At 40.5% G+C, this 20,496-nt stretch overlaps 2 protein-coding genes across 2 annotated transcripts; one reads left to right on the forward strand and one right to left on the reverse strand.

The window, feature by feature from the left end:
- eif4enif1 (eukaryotic translation initiation factor 4E nuclear import factor 1) lies at positions 1–10,610 on the reverse strand. Its single transcript, XM_044023754.1, has 19 exons — positions 10,258–10,610; positions 9,681–9,785; positions 9,514–9,587; positions 8,321–8,448; positions 7,156–7,430; positions 6,749–6,947; positions 6,460–6,614; positions 5,729–5,867; positions 5,125–5,295; positions 4,513–4,784; positions 3,907–3,981; positions 3,423–3,609; positions 3,120–3,205; positions 2,731–2,867; positions 2,478–2,559; positions 2,280–2,403; positions 1,871–2,194; positions 1,628–1,798; positions 1–909 (listed from the first exon to the last, which is right to left on the reverse strand). The coding sequence occupies exons 2-19, from the start codon at positions 9,777–9,779 to the stop codon at positions 722–724; spliced, it is 2,886 nt and encodes a 961-aa protein (XP_043879689.1). The 5' UTR covers positions 9,780–9,785; positions 10,258–10,610; the 3' UTR covers positions 1–721.
- Positions 10,611–10,864: 254 nt separating this feature from the next.
- Positions 10,865–20,297, forward strand: sfi1 (SFI1 centrin binding protein). The gene is made up of 29 exons (XM_044023751.1): positions 10,865–11,425; positions 11,511–11,582; positions 11,680–11,790; positions 12,118–12,212; positions 12,324–12,441; positions 12,564–12,666; positions 13,040–13,196; positions 13,296–13,457; positions 13,545–13,615; positions 13,699–13,791; positions 13,888–13,985; positions 14,146–14,212; positions 14,835–14,965; positions 15,049–15,130; positions 15,228–15,406; positions 15,501–15,576; positions 15,884–15,979; positions 16,092–16,168; positions 16,256–16,358; positions 16,433–16,529; positions 16,849–17,009; positions 17,090–17,164; positions 17,356–17,430; positions 18,127–18,542; positions 18,629–18,697; positions 18,788–19,011; positions 19,136–19,241; positions 19,344–19,446; positions 19,920–20,297. The coding sequence occupies exons 1-29, from the start codon at positions 11,262–11,264 to the stop codon at positions 20,046–20,048; spliced, it is 3,510 nt and encodes a 1,169-aa protein (XP_043879686.1). The 5' UTR covers positions 10,865–11,261; the 3' UTR covers positions 20,049–20,297.
- The last annotated feature ends 199 nt before the right edge of the window (positions 20,298–20,496 follow it).

A 20,496-nucleotide genomic window follows, 5' to 3' on the forward strand; every position in this document is an offset into this window, starting at 1 on the left:
TTAAACCATTTTACTTAAGTTTTATTTATTAATTCTATTTGTGCTTTAAGCACATTAACTGCATCCCAAACACCCTCAAAAAAATTGACAGTGAGAGTAGTGCTGTCCCCAATAGTGACATGGATGGGAGAGGATACATTTAAAGAGAAAAGAAAAAAGGCACAAACATTGCCTGGAGTTGTCTTGTAATGCTCCTACCAGTCACCTCTATAGAAAAAGGCCACAAGCCATACCACAAAATTACTCAAATCTAATATTTGTCATTAGCAGTGGCCCTTTCTCAATGCGTGGAGAGGGGAGGGTCAGGGGTAGACAAGACAGAGGAATGCTAACAGCTCTTGGTGACATCTCAATTTTGGTTGAATTGAATTGCAGGAGTTTTACCTTCCCCATACCCAGACAAGAAGAAACCAAACCACCATACTTATTTACAGGGAGCATAACATCGTTTTCCATGGTCTGTACAATTAGGCCTATACAATATTTACTGTGCATTATCTAATACAAAAAAAAAATTCACTCTGCTACAAAAAACATCTCCATCAATCACCTCTTCAAAGCAGTGATTTCAGGGTTGAAGAAATGACATGTTATACTATCCAGTTCTGTGCACTGTCTTTCAAATTAAAATTCACATTTCTATGGTAACGAGGTGGAGGAGATCTGCCCAAAAAAAAAAAGGAAAAATATATATATCTTGCCACCAAGCACAGTTATTTTTTTATGGCCGCAACTCCAATTCATCTACACTTATGACCTTGGCCGGCATTGAGGGGAGTGGCTGTTCCAAAACATCTGATCCAAACCACTTTGCAAGGCCTAGAGGGGGGGGGCCTCCGTGTCCCTGAGAGCCATTCGTCCGGTGGGGGCCTTGGCTCTGTGACAGATGGCCTTGAACACTTGGATGAACTACAAGAGACAAAATACAAGTTAATCAAAAGCAGAAAATGAACAAAAAGGGCAACCAAAACCTTTAAAGCCAGGTTTAACTACACTAATTACACAGTATATTAAACATTAACTGCAGCAGACAATTATTGGCTTTTTAAAGTTATCCCATATTCAGGGGTCTGAGATGGGGTTTAAATCCCTGGCTCCCTTTTGTCAACATAACCATGTGTCCTTGGTCCCATTAACCCCAAATTGTTCAGGTAGTTCTGTTGTCAGCATGTGAATGGGTGAAAGAAAGTGCCTCATATTGATGCACTGTATGAATGTGTGAAAATAGCCGAATGGCATAACTGTATTTTAACACCCGAGCGGTCATCAAGAATAGAAAAAGCACAATAAAGATACACATTTACCCGAGTAGAAAATGTCAGTGATGATGCAAAACTACTTGGTTACAACACGTCTGTTAATGACCAGCTCAGATAGGCATTATGTTAAATTGCTGTTAACAATGTTGAGAATTTGATCAGCAAAGTTTATCCATTGTTATTGCTAGTTGCCTTACTGTAAATTTATTTTGCTAGGAACAAATGGCAACTATATTTTGCTGATTTCTAGCCATGTAATGCATTTTATTTTTTTTAAATTCAAAACGATTGAACGTTTATTATTTGGAATCTCTCGTCTATTTGCCATCACTACACCTACCTACACACACCACATTAGTTCAACTTACTTGGTCTCTGTTGCTGAAGTTGCTGTTGCATTACTGCTAACTGCATCTGAGTACTGGCTCTAGGAGGTAGAAGTGGATGTCCAGCTGCATTTAGTGGGTACAGCGGTTGTCCAAGAAGGGCAGGAGGCAAGCCTTGAAGTTGTGCAAGGTCAACATGTGGTGGAAATATGCCTGCGAGTACAAGTCAAGATTTTAGTTTGTGTCCGTTTATGGTTGATGAAAAAAAAAATACAATATACTAACCGGCTTGCACAAGAGCAGGTCCAAGCTGCTGGGGCTGGATACCCTGGGCCAGCATTCGCTGAACCACATTCGGGTGGAGCTGGGGGGGAGGAGGAGGACGTACCATGGGTACATGGGGGGATAATAACGGTACTGGGTAAATTGGCCGAGGAAAAGATGAAGATGTTCCGGGAGGTGCCATGGTCGATGTATGGCATCCTGCAGAGCCAGGCCTGAGACGCTCCTGGTCCTTGCTTTGTAAAGTCTGCGAGGCGGCCTTTGCTCCCCCAACCTGGGCTGCATTCCCCTCAATCGCTTCCAGGTATAGATTTGGAGAGCTTCGGTCTGTAAACGCATAATCCAAACCTTAGTTTTGTAGTACATCAAACTGAAGTCCAAATCATGATGTGGATGATACAATGTGCTATACCATCATGAGAGTGTGCTGTGCCGTCCTCTTTGTTTTCCGAACGACTAAATGGTTCATCTTTGCTCTTCTCTTTCGTTGCGTACATTTTGCGGATTACAGATGTGGGTGTAAATGAAGGAGACAACTGTAATAATAAAAATAAAAAAGGCATCAAATATCAGTAATATGGAGTCGATTTTACAAAAATACTATACTCACCATGCTGGTGACCGGGTTGCCTGGAGAGTTTCTCCCCGCAGGTTGAGAGCCTGGACCAGGGGAGCGATTAACACGTTGCGGTCTGTCAAGTACAATCACATGAGCCAATATACCAAAACCTGTATATTCCTTGCAATTCAATTTAACATGCAAGATTCGGCATCTTCTCGTTTACTAAAATAAAAAGCAGATAGCCGAAAACAGATGGCCAAAAACATTTATCTTCATAAATCCAACAGTTTGAAAAACTAACCGATTTCTAAAAGACTTGTCCATAGGTGGTTTGTTGTAGTTGGACTGAAATGTGTGATGAGCATGTAGAGCAAGGTCCTGCTGGAATGCCAGTGCTTCCAGGTCAGCTTGATTCACAGGCACTGAGAGCACCCTCATCTGGACAAATGATAAACATAGCTGAAGAGATCACCAAAACAATGTCTTCATATATCATCATCTTGGAATTTGGTGAGGAAAAACAATATTATATATTTGTCATTTTGACAACTGATATTCTCTCAACTTTTAATCCAAACCATTGGTGTAATCTACTGCAAATTTAACCCAAAACAGACAAAGTTTCACTGTGTGCGCTATCTTTCATCAACCCATTTATTCTAGTAAACTGATTCCAGTAATTCAGGTTACCTGTTGTGCAGCAGATCCAGGACTGATGGACCTGTGTATGTCACCAAACTGTCCTGGTAGCATGGGCTGGGGACCAACAGGAAAACCTTGACATGAGGGGGGGAACAAAAACAAAACAAAACATAATGCTCATCTCTTCCACAGCATCCCCCCAAACAAAAACTGAAATAAAGATGTCAGACATTGCAAGTTCCTAAGCAGATATCGATAAGCATGGTGTTAAATCTGAGGCAAAACATTCAATAGTAAATGTGTGTCATGTCTCAAAATGTTTGCATAGTGCATAAAATGCAATGATCTTACCAGCTGTAGGTTGCAATTGACTGTTGAAGTAGTCAGGTGAAGGTGCCCTCTGTGGAAAGAGAGGTGGTGAAGGGCCCTTGTGTAGTAGGCCATGAAGAGGGCCAGAGGATGTTGGGCCCTCAGAGCTGCCCAACAGATTGCCGAGTAGCATAGGGGAACCACTACGAGCAGGACCGACCAAGAGCTCCTATAACACAAACAGTGCAGTAAACTGCAGGGTTCAGTATTTTTCCAAAATTTGACGAAACGGGTTTCCTTCCTGGTAAAAGATTTAAAGAAAACATGCCTAAACCAAACAAAGCCAATTTTAAAAACAGACGTCACAAAATCAGATTTTTCACTTGTTAACATTAAACACTTGTTAAACTTAAACGGCACAACGATGCACTGATGAAATGACAGCACCAGAAACCTTTAATTTTTAGGAAAATAATATTTGGGCATACTTGAAAGTTAATCTGGACAGGACAGTAGGTATACACACCTGGAATATGTTATTCTGCTGCTGTGCAGGCACCTGGGCTTCAGACAAGGTCACTGGAGTTGATTCTGATGGTTGCTGCATTGCACAAGGAGAAATTTGTGGTGGGTGCAATGCAACCCCAAAAAAACATTTTTCATGTAAAAACCTATCCGAGTAACCATCATGTAGTGTAGACCATGTTATATACATTTTGAATTTTAAAAATTAATTTTTTTTTTAATAATTACTCCATACAGCACTGCTGAAACCTTAAACTCAGTCACTGCAAGGCCACTCGGATAGATTTGTACAAGCCAGCCACGATGCGTGTCGCTCATGCAAGTTGATGATATGGATTTATGTACTTTCACTTCCCTTTACGTCTGATTTGTTCAGCGACAGTCATGACGGTTACCTTGGTACATTCGACAAATAGACTTGCAAAAACGACACATGCAGTTTAATATAACATGTTCAAATACGAAACAAGACAACCGTTGAACAGTTGAGGAACAAATTTATGCCCATCATTTTGTAGACCGTTGGTATATTGAAAAATTTAGGAATGACTTTTGTAAGCCTGGGGGTATAGTATAAAAACAAAACAAGCTTCATATAAATACTTACATTGTTGGTGTTGGTTTTGGGGAGAGATGGCAGAGTTCCACTTGCCTTCATACTGCTGACTAGTTTATTAAAGGCCGACATGTCGGTGTCACGTGATCGTGGCCGGACACTGGAGCAACCAGTCAAGGCCTCCTCTAAATGCTCAGCCATGAAGGGCGTACCATTTCCCCTCTGTGGAGGTGGAACCTTTCGCGCCTGGGGTCCTGAACCCAGCTTCATCCCCTTCATCTCCCCCTCCACCTCCTCGAGCGAGAGCACCACTCCAGTGGAAGCTAGGTACAGAAAAGTCAACATCTATGTAGCTGCTCAAAATAGACAGTTACAGTGTTTTAACCAATTATGGACGTACAGTGGTGGAGTCCTGTATCCACCCTTTGATTGGATACAAAATTAATGGGTCCTTTCTTTCCCCACCCTTCGAGATTTGGGAGCCATTTACTTATTTAGATACTCTATGGTCTTCAGTCTAGTCACCTCTCCCTGTGTTTGGTACCCAATCTTATACTGTGGTTCAGTCATTTTGTGCACTTCTGTACTTTTTCATAACATTTCTTATCACAATAATGTAATGATATAAGTCAGGAGTTCAAAATTTAGTGAGGTGAAACGTACTGTTCTCCCGGAGCCGAGCTTTATTTACTGATAGGGTGGACAGAAGAGGCTTCAGGTCGATCTTGGCTTTGTGCAGCAACTCCAGGATGTCCACCTTCTCCCTGCAATCCGATGACTGAATAGGTGTAAAGAAGGAGGCAGGATCTTGGTTGGTACCACATGGTTCAAGCCCTTGAAAGAAGAAAAAACAATCAAGGTTCAAGATATCCATTTTTTGAGTGAGTATGTAGTCAAAAGACTGAGCATTTGGGGATACAGAAGAACAGCAATTTGGGGTTGACAAAACTGGACAGCCACTTTTTTTTACCATGTACTCTCCCAGATTGAGAGTTCAGCAAAACTCAGAATCGGGTCGATTCAAGAACTGATTCATTCACAGGGTTTGGGCAACAGTGTGACAGAAATTCAGAAGCTTGTTACAACATAGACTTATCCACAATTATCATGTTGTACAAAAATCCAAGACCCCCTGCCACCTTTATAACATTAAACTTGTTCTAAAGTTAATGAGTTTGTTTTTAGATTGTACTGATGTAAAGGGCTGTGACCTGGTCCATTCAAATTGTTCAAACAGTGGAAAAGCCAAGGAAATTAAATAATTCACCTGCAAGTTTTTCCAGCTCCTCATGAGGAGTAGACCTCAGACTACTGGACTGGCTGCCTGAAGGGCTCATGTTACTGGAGAACCACTGACTGAAGCGGCTGGCTGATACAGGGCCCTCCCCCAAAACATCCTCTATCATCTGAAAGAGAAACAGAACCCTGTTGAGTATGTGGGAAAACACAAAATATACAGGCAGAAGGGTACAAGAACAAAAATCGCACTTACGTTTTGACCGCTTTCCATCGATTTAGGACAAAATGTGCAAGACCACTGAGGGCATCATCAATGAATGCAGTGCTTTTTGGTATTGTGTTGGTATAATGAAAGTCTCAGTTAACTTGAAGACGGTTAGTTTTTCAACTAATTGTACGTTTAATGTAGCTATAATGATGGGCATAAACTTGGTTTGTCAATTAAAATTTTCTTGAATCCCATACAAGAGCACAAAGCATAAGAAGTGCACCATTTTGTGATGACAGCCACCACCACAGATCTGGTTCAGTGACATCACAGCAGAGGTATCCTGTACTAGACATTTCAATTAATATCATTTATGATTGCTGCCAATTAAATCAACCTTCCGGAGGTTTTTAATGACTGAAATGAAGATGCACCTGAAAACCTCTACTGTTCAGTGATCATATTGATAGCGTTTTAGTAGAAACCATCCCATCTGTGATGTACACACCTTCAAGCACCAACATAACCACACAGTGCACCCCAGAACTTACCGAAGCCAGTCCTGGCATAGTCTTCTCCAGATTGAAGAACTCATTGAAGTCAAAGTCTCCAGTCGACTGCTCTGGCAGAACATCAGGGTGGGGAACCTCTTGATCAGCTGTAGACTGCACATGTTGCCCTTCCACTTGCCCACCATTACATTCCACTATTTGGCATAGAAATAAAAATAGTATCCATAATATGATTGGTGTCACACAAAGTTAGTCATCAAATAATACCCAAGAACAACTGAATGAAACAGAACTAGTGTAACAAATAACATAACAAATTTTAGCATGCCTTCTTTCACAGACTCCGTTCGCTTTCTTGACCTCTTGGACCTGCGTTTGTCATCTTCCAGGATTTTGTCATCAAACCCAATGAGTTCAATCGTTTCAGACTGGCTTGTTGGGCCCCCAGAGAACCACTCTGGCTCTTCCTCTGCGTACGAGTCATTCCTTCTTCTTTCACTGAAGACACGTTTGTCACCAAAATCTCTCTATAAATGATATTGAAATAAAAATAAAGAGAACTGAGTTATTCTTCAGTTACACACATTTCTATAATTAGAGCAAAAAGTATCCTGCAGTAAAATTCAGTCATTTTGAACTCCATCTAAAAACAATTCTAATTAGAGTTGTAACATCAGTGCAATGAATGCAACAATATTTGAACAAGATATTACAGTGAGAAAGATCAGCACCAACCCTGAATCTTTTATCTTTATATTCTCGCTCACGTTCCCGTTCTTTTTCTGCACGGGCTTCTCTCTCAAAGGCTCGGGCAGCAATGATGCGCCCACTGCCGATTCTTCGTGCCCCTCCTAGACGAAGACTTTCATTCTCCTTATTTTCCAGCGGGCTGATTGGGCGACGGATGTGGGGCGCGGGTGCAGCACTGCCCTGACATCCACCTCCAAAGCTGCGTCGCTGTGGGCTCAGTATGACGTCCAGATCATCTTCCTTTAGTCGCTCACGAGGATCTGAATATGATGCGTGGGTTTTAGATGATTGGACAAACTCTACAGTAGACATATTATAATTTTATTTAGGCATCATCTGTAGCCACAAGGGATGGGCATTAATGGATGCTATTCATGAGTATATTGAAAAGATAATTAAGAAATCGATAACCCCATCTCTTTATCCCCAAGTCACAAGGTGTAGTTTCAAGTATAGGTCTAAATGCTACAGAATGTATGGAGCCATTGTAGGTTTCCATTTTATTTACTAAAATCTGTTCTGTAAATCTGTAGTTTTGAGCCATGAGGAAGATTTCCTTTTTGAGAGCTCAGACAGGTCAAAGTAACTTTCGGATTGAAACGCAGATATCTGCGCAATTGTGTTTCAGAGCAAAGGTTTATAATGAGACGCAGGGTGTTTTCAAACACTATATTTCAGCCTGGTTTTCATGTTTTTTGAGAAACATTTAACACACCTTTTAACCAACTAACTTCTGTTATCTGCTCTTCATGTGCGAGTGTGAATATTTGCCCTTGCATGCAGCAGAGAGGCAGATGGGAACAAAATGACAGATAGGCAACAAAAAAAACAATGACTTGAAACAACTGGGATGGTCGGAGACACTATGCCTGTTTATATGAATGATTGTGTGACATTGTTGTTTTAGCAAAAGGAACACACAGTCCTCCAAGCAGGGGCAGCTATCAATAAGCAAAGACTTTCAATTAGCATGTTTACTAGGAATGCCCATCGCTGGTAGCCACTGAATATTACAAACAAAAACTACAACAAAATTAAGATTCTCACAGCTTTACAAATTCTCACATCTTGCAAAAAAACAATATGATAACCTGCATTGGTCGATATATAAATGTGTAGATGTCTAGCATTGGCCTTGATTGTCATTTACCTGGGATTCTTCGTTTCAGGGGAACTCTGTCATCAACATAGTCCTTCTTAAAACCATCCACTGGTGAGCTCCGCTCTGAAGCAGGATACAGTGAGGCATGCCACTTCTCAGGGTCCCAGACACCATCACTGTATCAAAACACCATTTGAAAGTAATGATTGAAGAGATTTACTCACACTGAATTAAGTCACTAAATGGTTTCAAAAAACAAATTAAGTCGAGGTCTTCCACTGCTGCAGCTCATTTGCTTCAAGGTTTTGCAGTTGTGCATTTAAAGATGGACTTCAGCATGTTGGTTGTAACAGGTGGAAATCCAAAATGAATGCTACCTTTCTATCATCTTCAACCAGTCAAACCATTATGCTCTGACATGTAGACATCGTCATCAATATACTGCTCAGCACTACTAGTGAGTGTATAAACTCTGTTGGTAATTCAGCTTACATGGAAAGTAAAATTTTTTTAGTGGTATAATTTTTATGTTTTAAAATATGACAATGCATCAGCAACATTTATCTTTTTAGCCAATGGCAGCAACATAGCACTGGAAAAAAGTAAGAATGAAAGTTTTCTACACAGATTTGCAAACATTTTACCAGTTAGAGGATAGGGAATCAATTCCACTTTTAAACAGTATCTAAACATAGTTCCTCATCATTGTGGCCTATAAATGGATGAATCTGCCAATTTTCAGACATATGTAGCAGGATGCTGCACAATTTACAGCATTGACAAAATAATTTTTTGATCTAATCACTTCTGGTCAGTGCGTTCAGACACAGGAAGTCACAACACCAGCAGCTTTTCTGAGCAGGCTGTCTGGTCTGTTCCAGGTGACATTAGTGCAATATTTATCAAACTGCTCTAGACGATTGAATTTCAATTGTATGGTAAGACTGTGTGCAGGCATCTTTATTTGTTATTGGAATTCTGTTGCCAGTGCCCTATGCATCCGTCTCTTGAAAGACATAAAGACTTTTGACTCTAATGCTGTTCATGTGTGTTCCGAAATGCATTTTTCAATGAATATCATTTTTAATGCTTGATCCGTCAAACCCTGACATATCTGACCTCGTCAAATAAAATAAAAAATAAAGAGAATAAATTCTTCTGCAGAGAGAATCCACCATCAATCACCCACATTTTACTGAAATGTTATGGGGCAGTTTTACATCAAAGAAATTCATTCTCACCTGTCGTATTTCTCACAGAGACATTCTGGCCTTTCATTGGAGACTGGCAATTGTTTGATTTCAAGAAGCTCTTCCTACACAAGAACAATTTAAAAAATGATTAGTATTCATAATGTCCATTCAATACAACGTGTAAATATATGAACATGGTTGGTGTTTTTCTTCACCTTTGTGTATCTGTAAGGAGCTGCGGGTGTAAGCTGCTGCTTTACTTGATCCACAGCTGCAGTGACAATCTTCTGCTCAACACAAGCATCGTTCTCCATGATAAACTGCAGACACAGAACAAATAGCTTCTGTTTCAACAATTTCTGGAAACAACTGAAATGTTGATATATTAATATAACTATCAAATCAACAGCTTTGATTAAACCTTGCGCTATATTACTTGGGGACAGTTTTAGCAAACGCTGCTAGCCAATTAGCAAGTTAATTGACAACAGCCAGTGATGCCAACATGAGACATGTCAATCACAATGAATTACCTCGAGCTAGTTTCAAGTGTAGAAATTCCTGAAAACGTTTGACTGTGAAATAATTAGTGTGATGTAAACAGTCGCTCCACGTCACTATGTCAAAAATGAATAAAGTCTTCGTAGAGTTTGAAGACAATAAACGAGAATTATCAAAGGCTGCTGGAGGTTTGGCTCGGCTAGCGTCTCACATACAGTTGGTCCGTCACATCGTGTGTTGAACAAATTTATCACGAATGATTGTCTAATTCTTAATATTAATAACACTTACTCGGTTTGGACGTTGTGTCGAGAACTGGTCGAGCTGAGCACCGTGAATTCGCGATAGTTAGTTAGCTAGCTAGCTAAACTAGCACCTTTAGCTAGCTAGCTAACTAGCTAAGGAATGGGGATAATGCCCACTCAGCGACTACCAAGTCTCAGTGCCGGTTGAGTTGTTGCAGAGTTTTCAGGAAACACAGTGGGTATGTTAGGGTTAACAAAACAACACGGGTTTAAATAACAAACTAATTGACAAGGAGACTATATAATCTTAAATAATTGACGGATCTTTCTATGTTTTCTAAGTCGTAGCCTCAGTTTTCCTCTGATCGCCGCTTTAAGAAGGTCCTTGGAAAGATTACACTGTGCCCACCGGCGCCTTTGTAGAATTTTGAACGTGAGCTTTGTCGCATTTTAAAATATAAATCGTGATCAAATAAATCACGTTATACACTTATAACACTTGCGTGGAGCTATTTAAATCGTGCATAAACTCTCACGGGTTTTATAAAAGTATAGATTCATCCAAATTTAGAACACCATAAAGGCATTGTTTGGGACGGCTATCCATTGTGTTGGGGTTTGTTTGATTTGTTCTTCTGACACAGGGATCTGCTGGCGCTCAAGCAGAAATATCATACACCGCCATTGCGGGGTGTCAGGATATGACAATATACATAGTAGTTACATTGAGGGGACCCTGGGTACGTTGTTGTTATGTTCCTGATTTTTCTCAGTACGACCAAAGTAAACATGTCGAAAATGTTTTATTGGCGTTAAATGAGTGTAATTCTAAAAGTATTACTTTACAGTTTGAAAGCGACAGAGAGACGTGTTTTTAACGCCAAATAATGGGCACGATGTACACGCTCGCATTATCGCGGTCACGTGACACGGAAAAACAAACGCGCGGCACCTAGTTACCTGAACAAGTTATTTCACGCACACGAAGCTTTTGCTGTCATAAACTACTGATGATTTTACTTCAAAACCGATGCTAATTCGTGGTTTACTATGCCGAGTAACTCTAGAAAACCAGGCACAGGGAAAGTCCTATCGGCCAGTGTGGGATCTAGTGGTCAAACAAAATTGGTCCGCAAAGTTCAAACCAGAAAGTTTGTCTACAGAGTTGGATACAGCTGGAACAAAGGTGGAAGACTCAAGGAGCTGAGAATAAGGTGCTTATTCGTTAAATTTGTATTTCAGTTTACTGTTGTTTTTTTAATTATCATGTTTAATTTATTCAGACTTTTTCAACTGCAGGCATTTGGCCAGAAAGTTCCTACATATATGGATGCGCAACACCTTTGGCCGAGTTCCTCCTCATGTAGCCAAGTAATGTGCCATATATATTATTATGTGTTAAGTTATGCAGACATTATTTTAAGGCAAGCTCAAAAATATTTTAAGGTAACATTGCATGGTTTTGTAGGTCACACTATGACAGTGTGGTACTCAGACGAGCCTTTGAAGGATGGACAGATGAGTGGTGGACGTCCAGGAGGGAGTGGAGTCTTAAAACCAGGGCAGAGTGTCACTACAGGTCAGTGCTGCAAGTCTGTAGTGTATTATAACTAAGGATTGGAATCACCAGAGGCTTCACGATTCACAACCCTTTCAGATGCAAATTAGATTCCCAAATGAAATCTCTGTTTTCTTTTTTTTTGCTGTGAAATAGAATTGTGTTTTACATAAACAAACCTCCATTACATTCAAACATGTATTGCAAGTTATGTTGATACATTGTTTTATTAGTACTTAAGTAAACAACACCAGCACTTCTTGAACTACTGCACGTTACTGTCTTGTAGCTCATAAGACTGATAACAGCTGTTTGTTGTGTATTCAAATCATTGATTTTGTGTTTCAGGTATTATCTGTATAACTGGGTGTTCCATAGCTGGCGCAGATTTATGTCATTGCAGCAAGAAAAGAAGAGCAAACTAAAAACTGCTCAATCATATGGTAAGGCTTTGCTCATTAGAGTGTATCCTGCTTTATGTGACTTTATGTGCATTTTCAGCCAGTTATTATATGAACTTGTTGGATCAGTAATCTGCTTGTTTTATTAACCAGCTGACGGACAACAGATGCAGCTGGTTTGGGACAGATGGGAGGTTTTCACAGAGATGAGACGAATGAAGAAGAGAATGCTTGAATCGGCTTTTGAGCAAAACAAACTCTCAACTCTTCGGTATGTTTACTGTATTTACACATTGCTTTTAAATATTGTGTGACTGGATGAAGCGAATAAAGCTTCCATAGCCCTTTTTTTGTACAGGGCTTTGGGTTGACGCTTATGTTTTACCTGTGTAGTTCTGCTTGGAGCCTGTGGCAGACGAGGCTGCAGCAGCATCAACACCTTCACACTTTGGAGGCCCAGTGTCTCAAACAGCGGGAGCTGACTTTACAGAGGACGGTCAGTATATCACACAGTATACTGAGATTGTTGTCCCCACAGTTTCAAGAAAGTCTGTCATAGTTAGTAAAATATAATATTATATGAATAAACTATACACTTTACTTTGTCTGGTGAGAGGAGCGGAAAGAGAGGGAGAGAGAGTCAAATGATTGAAAGCCTGCTGCTAACTAGTGGTCAAAGGCAAACAACAAAAAAACACTGTTTCCAACAACTATATCTATGCAGTGCTTCAAACTATCAATACAGTACAGATACAGTATTCTTAATGAAAAATCAACTCACTCAGAACTCCTATGTTACCACAATTGTTTGTATAAATGTGATTACATACCTCTTTACTTTGTCTGATTTACTTTATCTTTTGTCAAAGGCTCTGCATCAGTGGAGAGAATTCCACACTGCTCTTTGTTGCCACAAAGATAAAGAAACCAAGGCTTCACTTCACTTCATCCTAAGACTGAAAAGAAAAACACTGCATCAGTGGGTCAGTTATGTGTCCTGCTGCCAAACCAAAAGAAAGACCCAAGGTTATTTTCATTTACCTGACTGTTGTATATGCATTTTGTGTATATGTTTCTTTTGTATGACTCGGTTTTCTCTTGCTGTTCCCTTTCTGAATGTTTTAGCTGCAGCTCAGCATGCATGTAACCTGCGTCTGGTGAGGATGTGTTGGAGTAATTGGAGCAAAGCGTTGCATCACAGGCTGAGTGAGGAAGACCGCTTGCAGGCCACAGCGCAGTTAGCCACTCGGAGCACTCAGCGCAGAGCACTGCAGCGATGGAGAGCTTGTATCCTAATAAATATTAATTTTTCATACAAACAATCTAAGTGTAGTCCAGTGTATTGTTTGGTTTGATTCTTGAGCTCATCAGTAGACGTGACCTTGTGCAAAGACGAAGCAGAAGAAAACCAGATGGCAAATCAGCACCACTTACATCACCTGCTGGTAAGAACCAAAATTAAGCAAAATAATATCCTAATTATGTCACGTGATAATTTCACGTGTTGATCGGTGTATTGTTGTTGCAGAGCGCCGGAATGCAGGGACTTCATCTTAATGTCACCTGGAACAAAACACAGCGCTTGAACAACAACATGGCTCTCCAGCAGTATTATCAAACTGTAATGGATTTGTACAATTAATGCAAAAAATATGCGGCATTTCAAGTATTTAAATTGGTGGTGATGGTTGAAGTTTTACATGTGTGTTTGTTGTAGATGATGAGAAAGTTTTGGAGGCTGTGGCAGGACCATCTGGAGGAGGCTGAAGACGAGAGCTTTCAACCACTGCTAGAAACTGCACAGTCAAACTACAGGTGCTTTTCCTCAGTTATTTCATCCTGTGGCTTCACTCACATTTGCCTGTAGTTAAAGAATGTATTGGTGTATAGAGTTGCATCCACAGGTAAATCATTTATCTTCTTTGTATTAATTTAGATTTGAATCTTTGGTGTAAATGTTTTTCTGTCCTGACAGCGTGTCCCTGCTAACCAGCTGTTTTCACCTCTGGAGGGAGAAACTTGCTGAGCAAAGACACATGCAGGTATATTTTTAATTTGACAAAGCACAAGAATTGGACAGTGCCAGTCCCAATCCCTGATAAATGGGAGGGTTGCATCAGGAAGGCCCCCAGGGTAAAAAAAAATATATATAACTAAAATAAAATAGCATATCGGCTGTTGAGATCAAAAGAAAAAACACAGAAATGTACAGAGCAGACATATATTTCTATACATCAGAGAGATTTATCTGCCAAGGAAGATTTAAATTAAACTTGTAGTATGTTGGACTGTTTTTTGTAAAAACCTATAAAGCACGTTCAAGGTAAATTATTAAGTTATTTATGTATTCATTCAGCAGAGAATTAATCAACACTGGTTTTAATAACCAAGTACAAATAGCAATCCTTTGCATTCGCTTCTTTAATGTTAGTATTTTATACTTCTCTCAATTTTTAATCATTGCAAATGAACTTTATTTGTGTTTTTTTTAACTTGAATGTGTCACAGCAGGTTTTATATCAACAAAACAATTGTAATGATCTGCATATTGATTGATAAAGACAAAGTACTAAAGCAAATCAACTTGTGACTGTATGTAGTCGGCAAATACCTTGACATATATTGTTCAACAGTAAACAGTAAAAAATTCATGCTAATGTGCAGGAACTGGAGCGTCGAGCAGACGTTTGGTTTGCTGAGCACATGCTGCCACAGTGTTTCAGCTCGTGGGTCAAGTTCACTCTGCAGAGGAGACTTTATAAACAGAGGAGAAAACAGGCTGATGTTTTTAATAAGTGAGTGTTTTTTTTTTGTCTTTGAGATTTACCAACAAACCAAGCAGAGGTGATCTGACATGCTTGTTTTTCTGCTTCATCAGACGGCGTCTGTGCACTTGGGTGCTTTCCACCTGGTGGGGTCGAGCAGAGAAGCACAAGGAGCAGATCCTTTCTGAGCACATGGTATGTCAGCTGGAGATGGAAAATATCTTGTTGGTGTATATACAGAAGGAAAGCACCGCTCAGTGTATCAGACACTGAAAGTTCACTCGTTTATCAGGCAGTTCTTCATGAGGAGCGATACCTCGTGCAAAGAGCTTTGGATCGATGGAGACAAAGGACGGAGCAGAGGATCAATGAGAAGGAGAAACTGGAAGCATCCGATTGTCTGTACCTGCACCGACTCCTTCACAACACAGTGACACAGTGGAAGGACAACAGTTCTGAGATTCGAGACAGGTGAGCCAAACTTTGTGCTGGCTGACGTGAAGATTTTATATACATATAATATGTATACTAATCTTACAGATTTATTTATTTGTTTGCACGTCAGGAGAGACAGAGAGTATCAGGCCTGTCATCAGGGTGACCTTTGCTGCGTGAGATGGGCTCTGGGAAAATGGAAAAAGGTGCTTTTTGACGACTGCTGCGTGTTTGCCCTTAAGATAAAAACAAAAACTTAAACAGACTTAAGGAAAACTAAAGAAAAACGTGTTTGCTTCATATAAGCTTATAATACGTTTGTAAAATATTGGAACAGGGATTTTAGTTTGTTATACTTTGAAATGTTCATTAATTTTTGTCGCTTAAACCTATTCATTCATTCATTGTCCCTTGACTAATCAGTTATTAATACCACTTGTATTTACTGTTTGCAAGGAAATAAAGGAAGGACAGTTATCTGTGTATGTTAGTAATTCTTGTGTGTTTTATCAGTTTGTTCAGAACCAGAGAGTGAAGAAAGGCAAACTGGAGGAAATGCAGCTTTACCATGAAACTAAACTTCTCAAACACACCTGTGAGGCCTGGAAGGTACTTAAGTCCCAGTGACTAGCAGTATATAGTATTTACATGATCTCATATGTTGGCAGAGGTAAATCTAATGAGAAAAATCTTACACCCTGTGACCCTGCTGTGTTCACAGAAACACCACCTGCAGATGTCTCACGTCTGCAGTCGAGTAGAGGAACTTCACAGTCTGAAAATGCAGCACTTTCTCAGGTATTAAACACAAAAAACATGCAATCAAACGGTATCTTTCTTTGATTGTAAGCCAGTGGTGTATATTAACAACATCTGTCTCCACAGAATGGTTCTGTCAGTGTGGAGGGAGAACGCAGCGCTGCAGGCAGAGTACCGGCTCCTGGAGCAACGAGCACAGAATCACTTTCAGCACATTCTTCAGTCCAAGGTTGTGAAGCATTCTAACTTTTAAAGCTAATTCACTTATTTATTTAGCACCTTCACTTATTTGTTTCTTTGCAGGTGTTACATGCTTGGCAAGAAGCAACAAGACATGCGGCGTCAAAGCGCCACCAGGAGGCAGAAGCCGTGAGCATTGTTCAGAGATCAGTGAACCAAGGTAATGACTGCAACTCCCCAAACAACACAGTTTCTACTACACATATGAAAGCAAGGTCACTGCTGTGCAGCCACAGGTGTTTCACAGTACAACTGTACTGTGTGCATTTAAACTTGAACGTACAGTTTAACCTGATTGTCTTCCCTGCTGTGTACAGCAGATTTCAATGACATCCACCCTCCAAAAAACCTAAGTGATTGCAGTCTCAGCTGTCTCAGACAAATATGTTGTCTTTTACCACAGAATTAGTCGCTTAGTCTAAGAGCTATTATCCTAAAATGCTTCTTCACCTTTGTAAGCTGATGTTTCCCGTTTTCAGTGTTCCTGCTGCGGACATTCAGACAGTGGAGGATGCAAACCAGAGACGCTCGCAGGGAGAGGATGAGTATGGAGAGAGCCAGGCGGCACCATAACTCCAAACTCCTCTGGAAAGCACTGAGAGAGTGGAATAATTATCACGACCACTGCCGGAAATATAAGGTCTATAATTTATTCTCATTTAGTGTTTTCTATTTAAAGCCACATGCTGTGTCATTCATTTATGTGATTTTATTTCACAGGTTATGAAACGACAAGGAATCATGTTGCTGAGGTTAAAGATGTACCAGAGCTACTTTGAACATTGGAAAATGAAGGTTTGTTGATGTAACGTTGTCACTTAAAGACCGATTTACACATAAAGATCGATATGCAGAGCTCTTTGTACTTTTTCATCTCCTACCACAACTGAAGCTTTAGTTCTGTCTCGCGGTTGTGAATCACTTTGGATAAAAGCATCTACCAAGTGAGTAAATGTGAATGTCTTCGCTTTGCTTCCTGATTACAGCTGCAGCACAGACGGAGAGAAGTGAAGCAGACAGAACAAGCACTTTGGCACTGGTCTCTCACTCTTCAAGCCAAGGTAACGTTTTTTGGGTTTTTTTTTTTTCTTCCAGAAGCCTTACAAGGAATTAAAGCAGGAAAATTGTAAAGTGATTTTTCTGGAGATTAAAGGTCCCGTGTGAAAGAATTAGTGACATCTAATGTTGAGACTGCAGAGTTAGACATTTACAGGACTCCTTGGCAAAGTCCCAAACGTCCCCCCTAAACCCCTGAGTCCTGAATCCTCACAGACTTTATGATGTCACCTGCTTATTGTGTGAATGCGAAAATATGCAAGAGCTTGAAATGATATAAACAGGAATCAGATCATGATGATTCCAAAAATATCACTTAATTTGGCCAGTTTAGGACTTTTTATTTTCTTTATTTTCTGTTGACTTTAAGAGTAGATAATGGATTATTTGAAAAGTAATTATTTTTTTGCATTATAATGCAAAAAAAAATGTGTTATTGCTAAACCTAATAGCATATTCTTACCTTCTGATTACATAATTAGTTTTTTTTTTGGATTGTTATGTCAACAAGAGAGTTGGCTGCGTAGGCTATCTCCGCGCCACCCCTGCTGCCACCGCTACACCAAGTTTTCCATTTTTTATACACTTAAAAAACATAGTTATGAGTAGAATTTTTCAAACCTTGGACCTCTGCCAGTAAACCACACTAAATGTGACGCAGTGGACTTTTTAATGTGTCTCTGTGAATGTCGCTGCTGCAGGTGCTGTATGGATGGAGGCTGTGGGTCACTGAGCAGCGCAGGAAGCAGGAGCAGGCGGCCACAGCGGCACTTGTCTACAGAGACCAGCTGCTGAGGGAGGGCGTGACCTGCATCCTTACATACGCTGCTCACATGAACGATCTCACCTCCAGCCTTACTCAACACAGTCAAGAGCAAGTGGGTGCACGTCATAAAACGGTATATAACTTTACGTCAGGCAGCACGCGTCACCTCCAGGGAGTGGTTAGACGCTGTGCTATGCGGTGGAAGCAGCGGGCGCTGTGTAAACCCCAAAGAGAACAAGCGGTCAACGAGCAACCAGCAAAAAAGAGCGTGACCTTTTGCCTGACCACCCGTGGACCTGAGAACGTTTCCTCTGTGGAGCAGGGAGTTGGAGGCGGCGCGCTCAGTGAGCTGTGAGTCCGAGCACCTGAGGAGCTGTGAATCTGTGATCAACACACGGACTCAGTCTCACAGAGTTTGTCCTCCTTGTTTTTTGTAGGCCTCCAACGCGTGCGTGTCGACGACAGCCACGTCGCTGTGAGGAACTCTTTGAATCTCCAGGCACAGGGTAAACGTTTTTGGGAATAATAACAATAAATAACAGTAGTGGAGGAGCCACTGACAAATGTATTCTCCTTTTCTCTCTTTTGTTTTCCAGAACCCAATATCAGACTGGTATCATCAGCACTGAAGCAGCTCCAAAACCCTTCCTCATGACCTCCACACATCAGAGCACCATCACATCTTCTGTGTCACCCTCTGAACCACTGGTGTCTGTGGTGGATTTGTCTTTGGGAACTCAAAGCAAATATTTCCTTCTGCCTCCGTCTGCTTTCATGAACCCCAGCTCCCAGAATATGCCACAGAATTCCAGGTGTCCAGGTATGATAGTTACACTTTTATTGCCAGTAAATTTATTTGTTTTCAATTATTATTATAATAATAATAATAATAATGACCTCTTTCAATTAAGATGACATTTGGGTTTTGATTTTACTTTTGTAAGAGCTTGTGGGCGGTGGAGGAACTGATCCAGTATCAGCTGTGACAAGTGAACTGCTCAGCATTCAGCTGGACATGAAGAGTTTTCAACAGGACAGAAAACAGCTACGGTAGTTTACCCTTTCTTCACATTTTCTTATTTATGTTGTCACCATAGTAACGGATGTTTTATTGTCTGTGTGTGTGTGTGCGTGTTTGTTTTGTCCACGCAGGGCATGGCAAAAACTGAGGGAGGTGTTGCATAGTTGGCTGCAGACCAGTGCAGAGGATGATGAGCAAATGGAAAAAGATTGTGTTCATCAGGAGTTGAAGGAGGTAACATTTTTATGTCAAAGAGGAATCAACACTTCTGATATGTTTTCATGAACTCCCAAGATTGTGTTTTAGTGCACCAATGCTTCAAAATGTCTCCCAGACGATTCATGTTTGTCAACAGTGAAATGAGATTTCATCAATAAATACTGAAACCAGGAAAATCCCGTTGAGATTAAGAACCTCTTTTTCAAGGGAGTCCTGGCCAAAATAAGGCAGCAGCAAATTCAGCCTCAAGAACTCTCAGTTTGGATTTGAAAGCGTTGCATATGGCATAAACTCAGTCTGAATCAGAAAAAAGTACAATGAGTTAAAAAAAATACATTCAGATGTCATTTGAAAAGATTGTAAAGAGTCAGGACAATGCATGCGTCCGTCTGTGCCCTTATTTAATCAATTAGGCTCAAGCAGCTTGGGGGGGGGTGGAAGTACATGTTTTTAGCCTGTGTCACAGTTGATGTTTTTGATGTTGACAGTTGGAGGAGCGCATCACTCGACTGTCCCTCATACTGGCCGAACGGAAGCCAACAATGCTGCATCACACCCAGAGGATCCAGCATTTACAGAACATCCTTCACACTGCAGGAGTTTCTTCTCTCCGCTGACAAACAGAAGAGATCCCATGGTCCCTACGCTGCTGAATATGTGGATGACTTCTCATTTACTACCATCACATTTCTTCTAAAATGATGGGAGACTGAGACTCTGACAAAGACTGACATTTTGCTTTAATCTTGCTTGTTATTTTGTTCATATTGTGTTTTATTCAGCTCTCAGCTCCAGGTCCAGGCTTTTTGTCATGGTCCTAAATTGATCTCGGCATATCCAGACACAATAAAGCTGAGCCCTTTGAAGGAGTCTTCACCTCTACATCTTTTTGGTTAGGGGTTGTCCTTGTGACAGATGGTGCTAATTATTTTCCACATGTGTGAAAAACTGCACTTTTTTTCAGAGGAGTGGCCCTTACGCAATAGGTTTACTATTACTCCATTAGTACCAGTGTCTTTCAGCATTTTTTGGAAAGTCTTGGCAGGAAAATCAACAACTTCAGGG

This window comes from Solea senegalensis, linkage group LG4 (genome assembly GCF_019176455.1).
Source record: "Solea senegalensis isolate Sse05_10M linkage group LG4, IFAPA_SoseM_1, whole genome shotgun sequence".
Classification (NCBI taxonomy): Eukaryota; Metazoa; Chordata; class Actinopteri; order Pleuronectiformes; family Soleidae; genus Solea; species Solea senegalensis.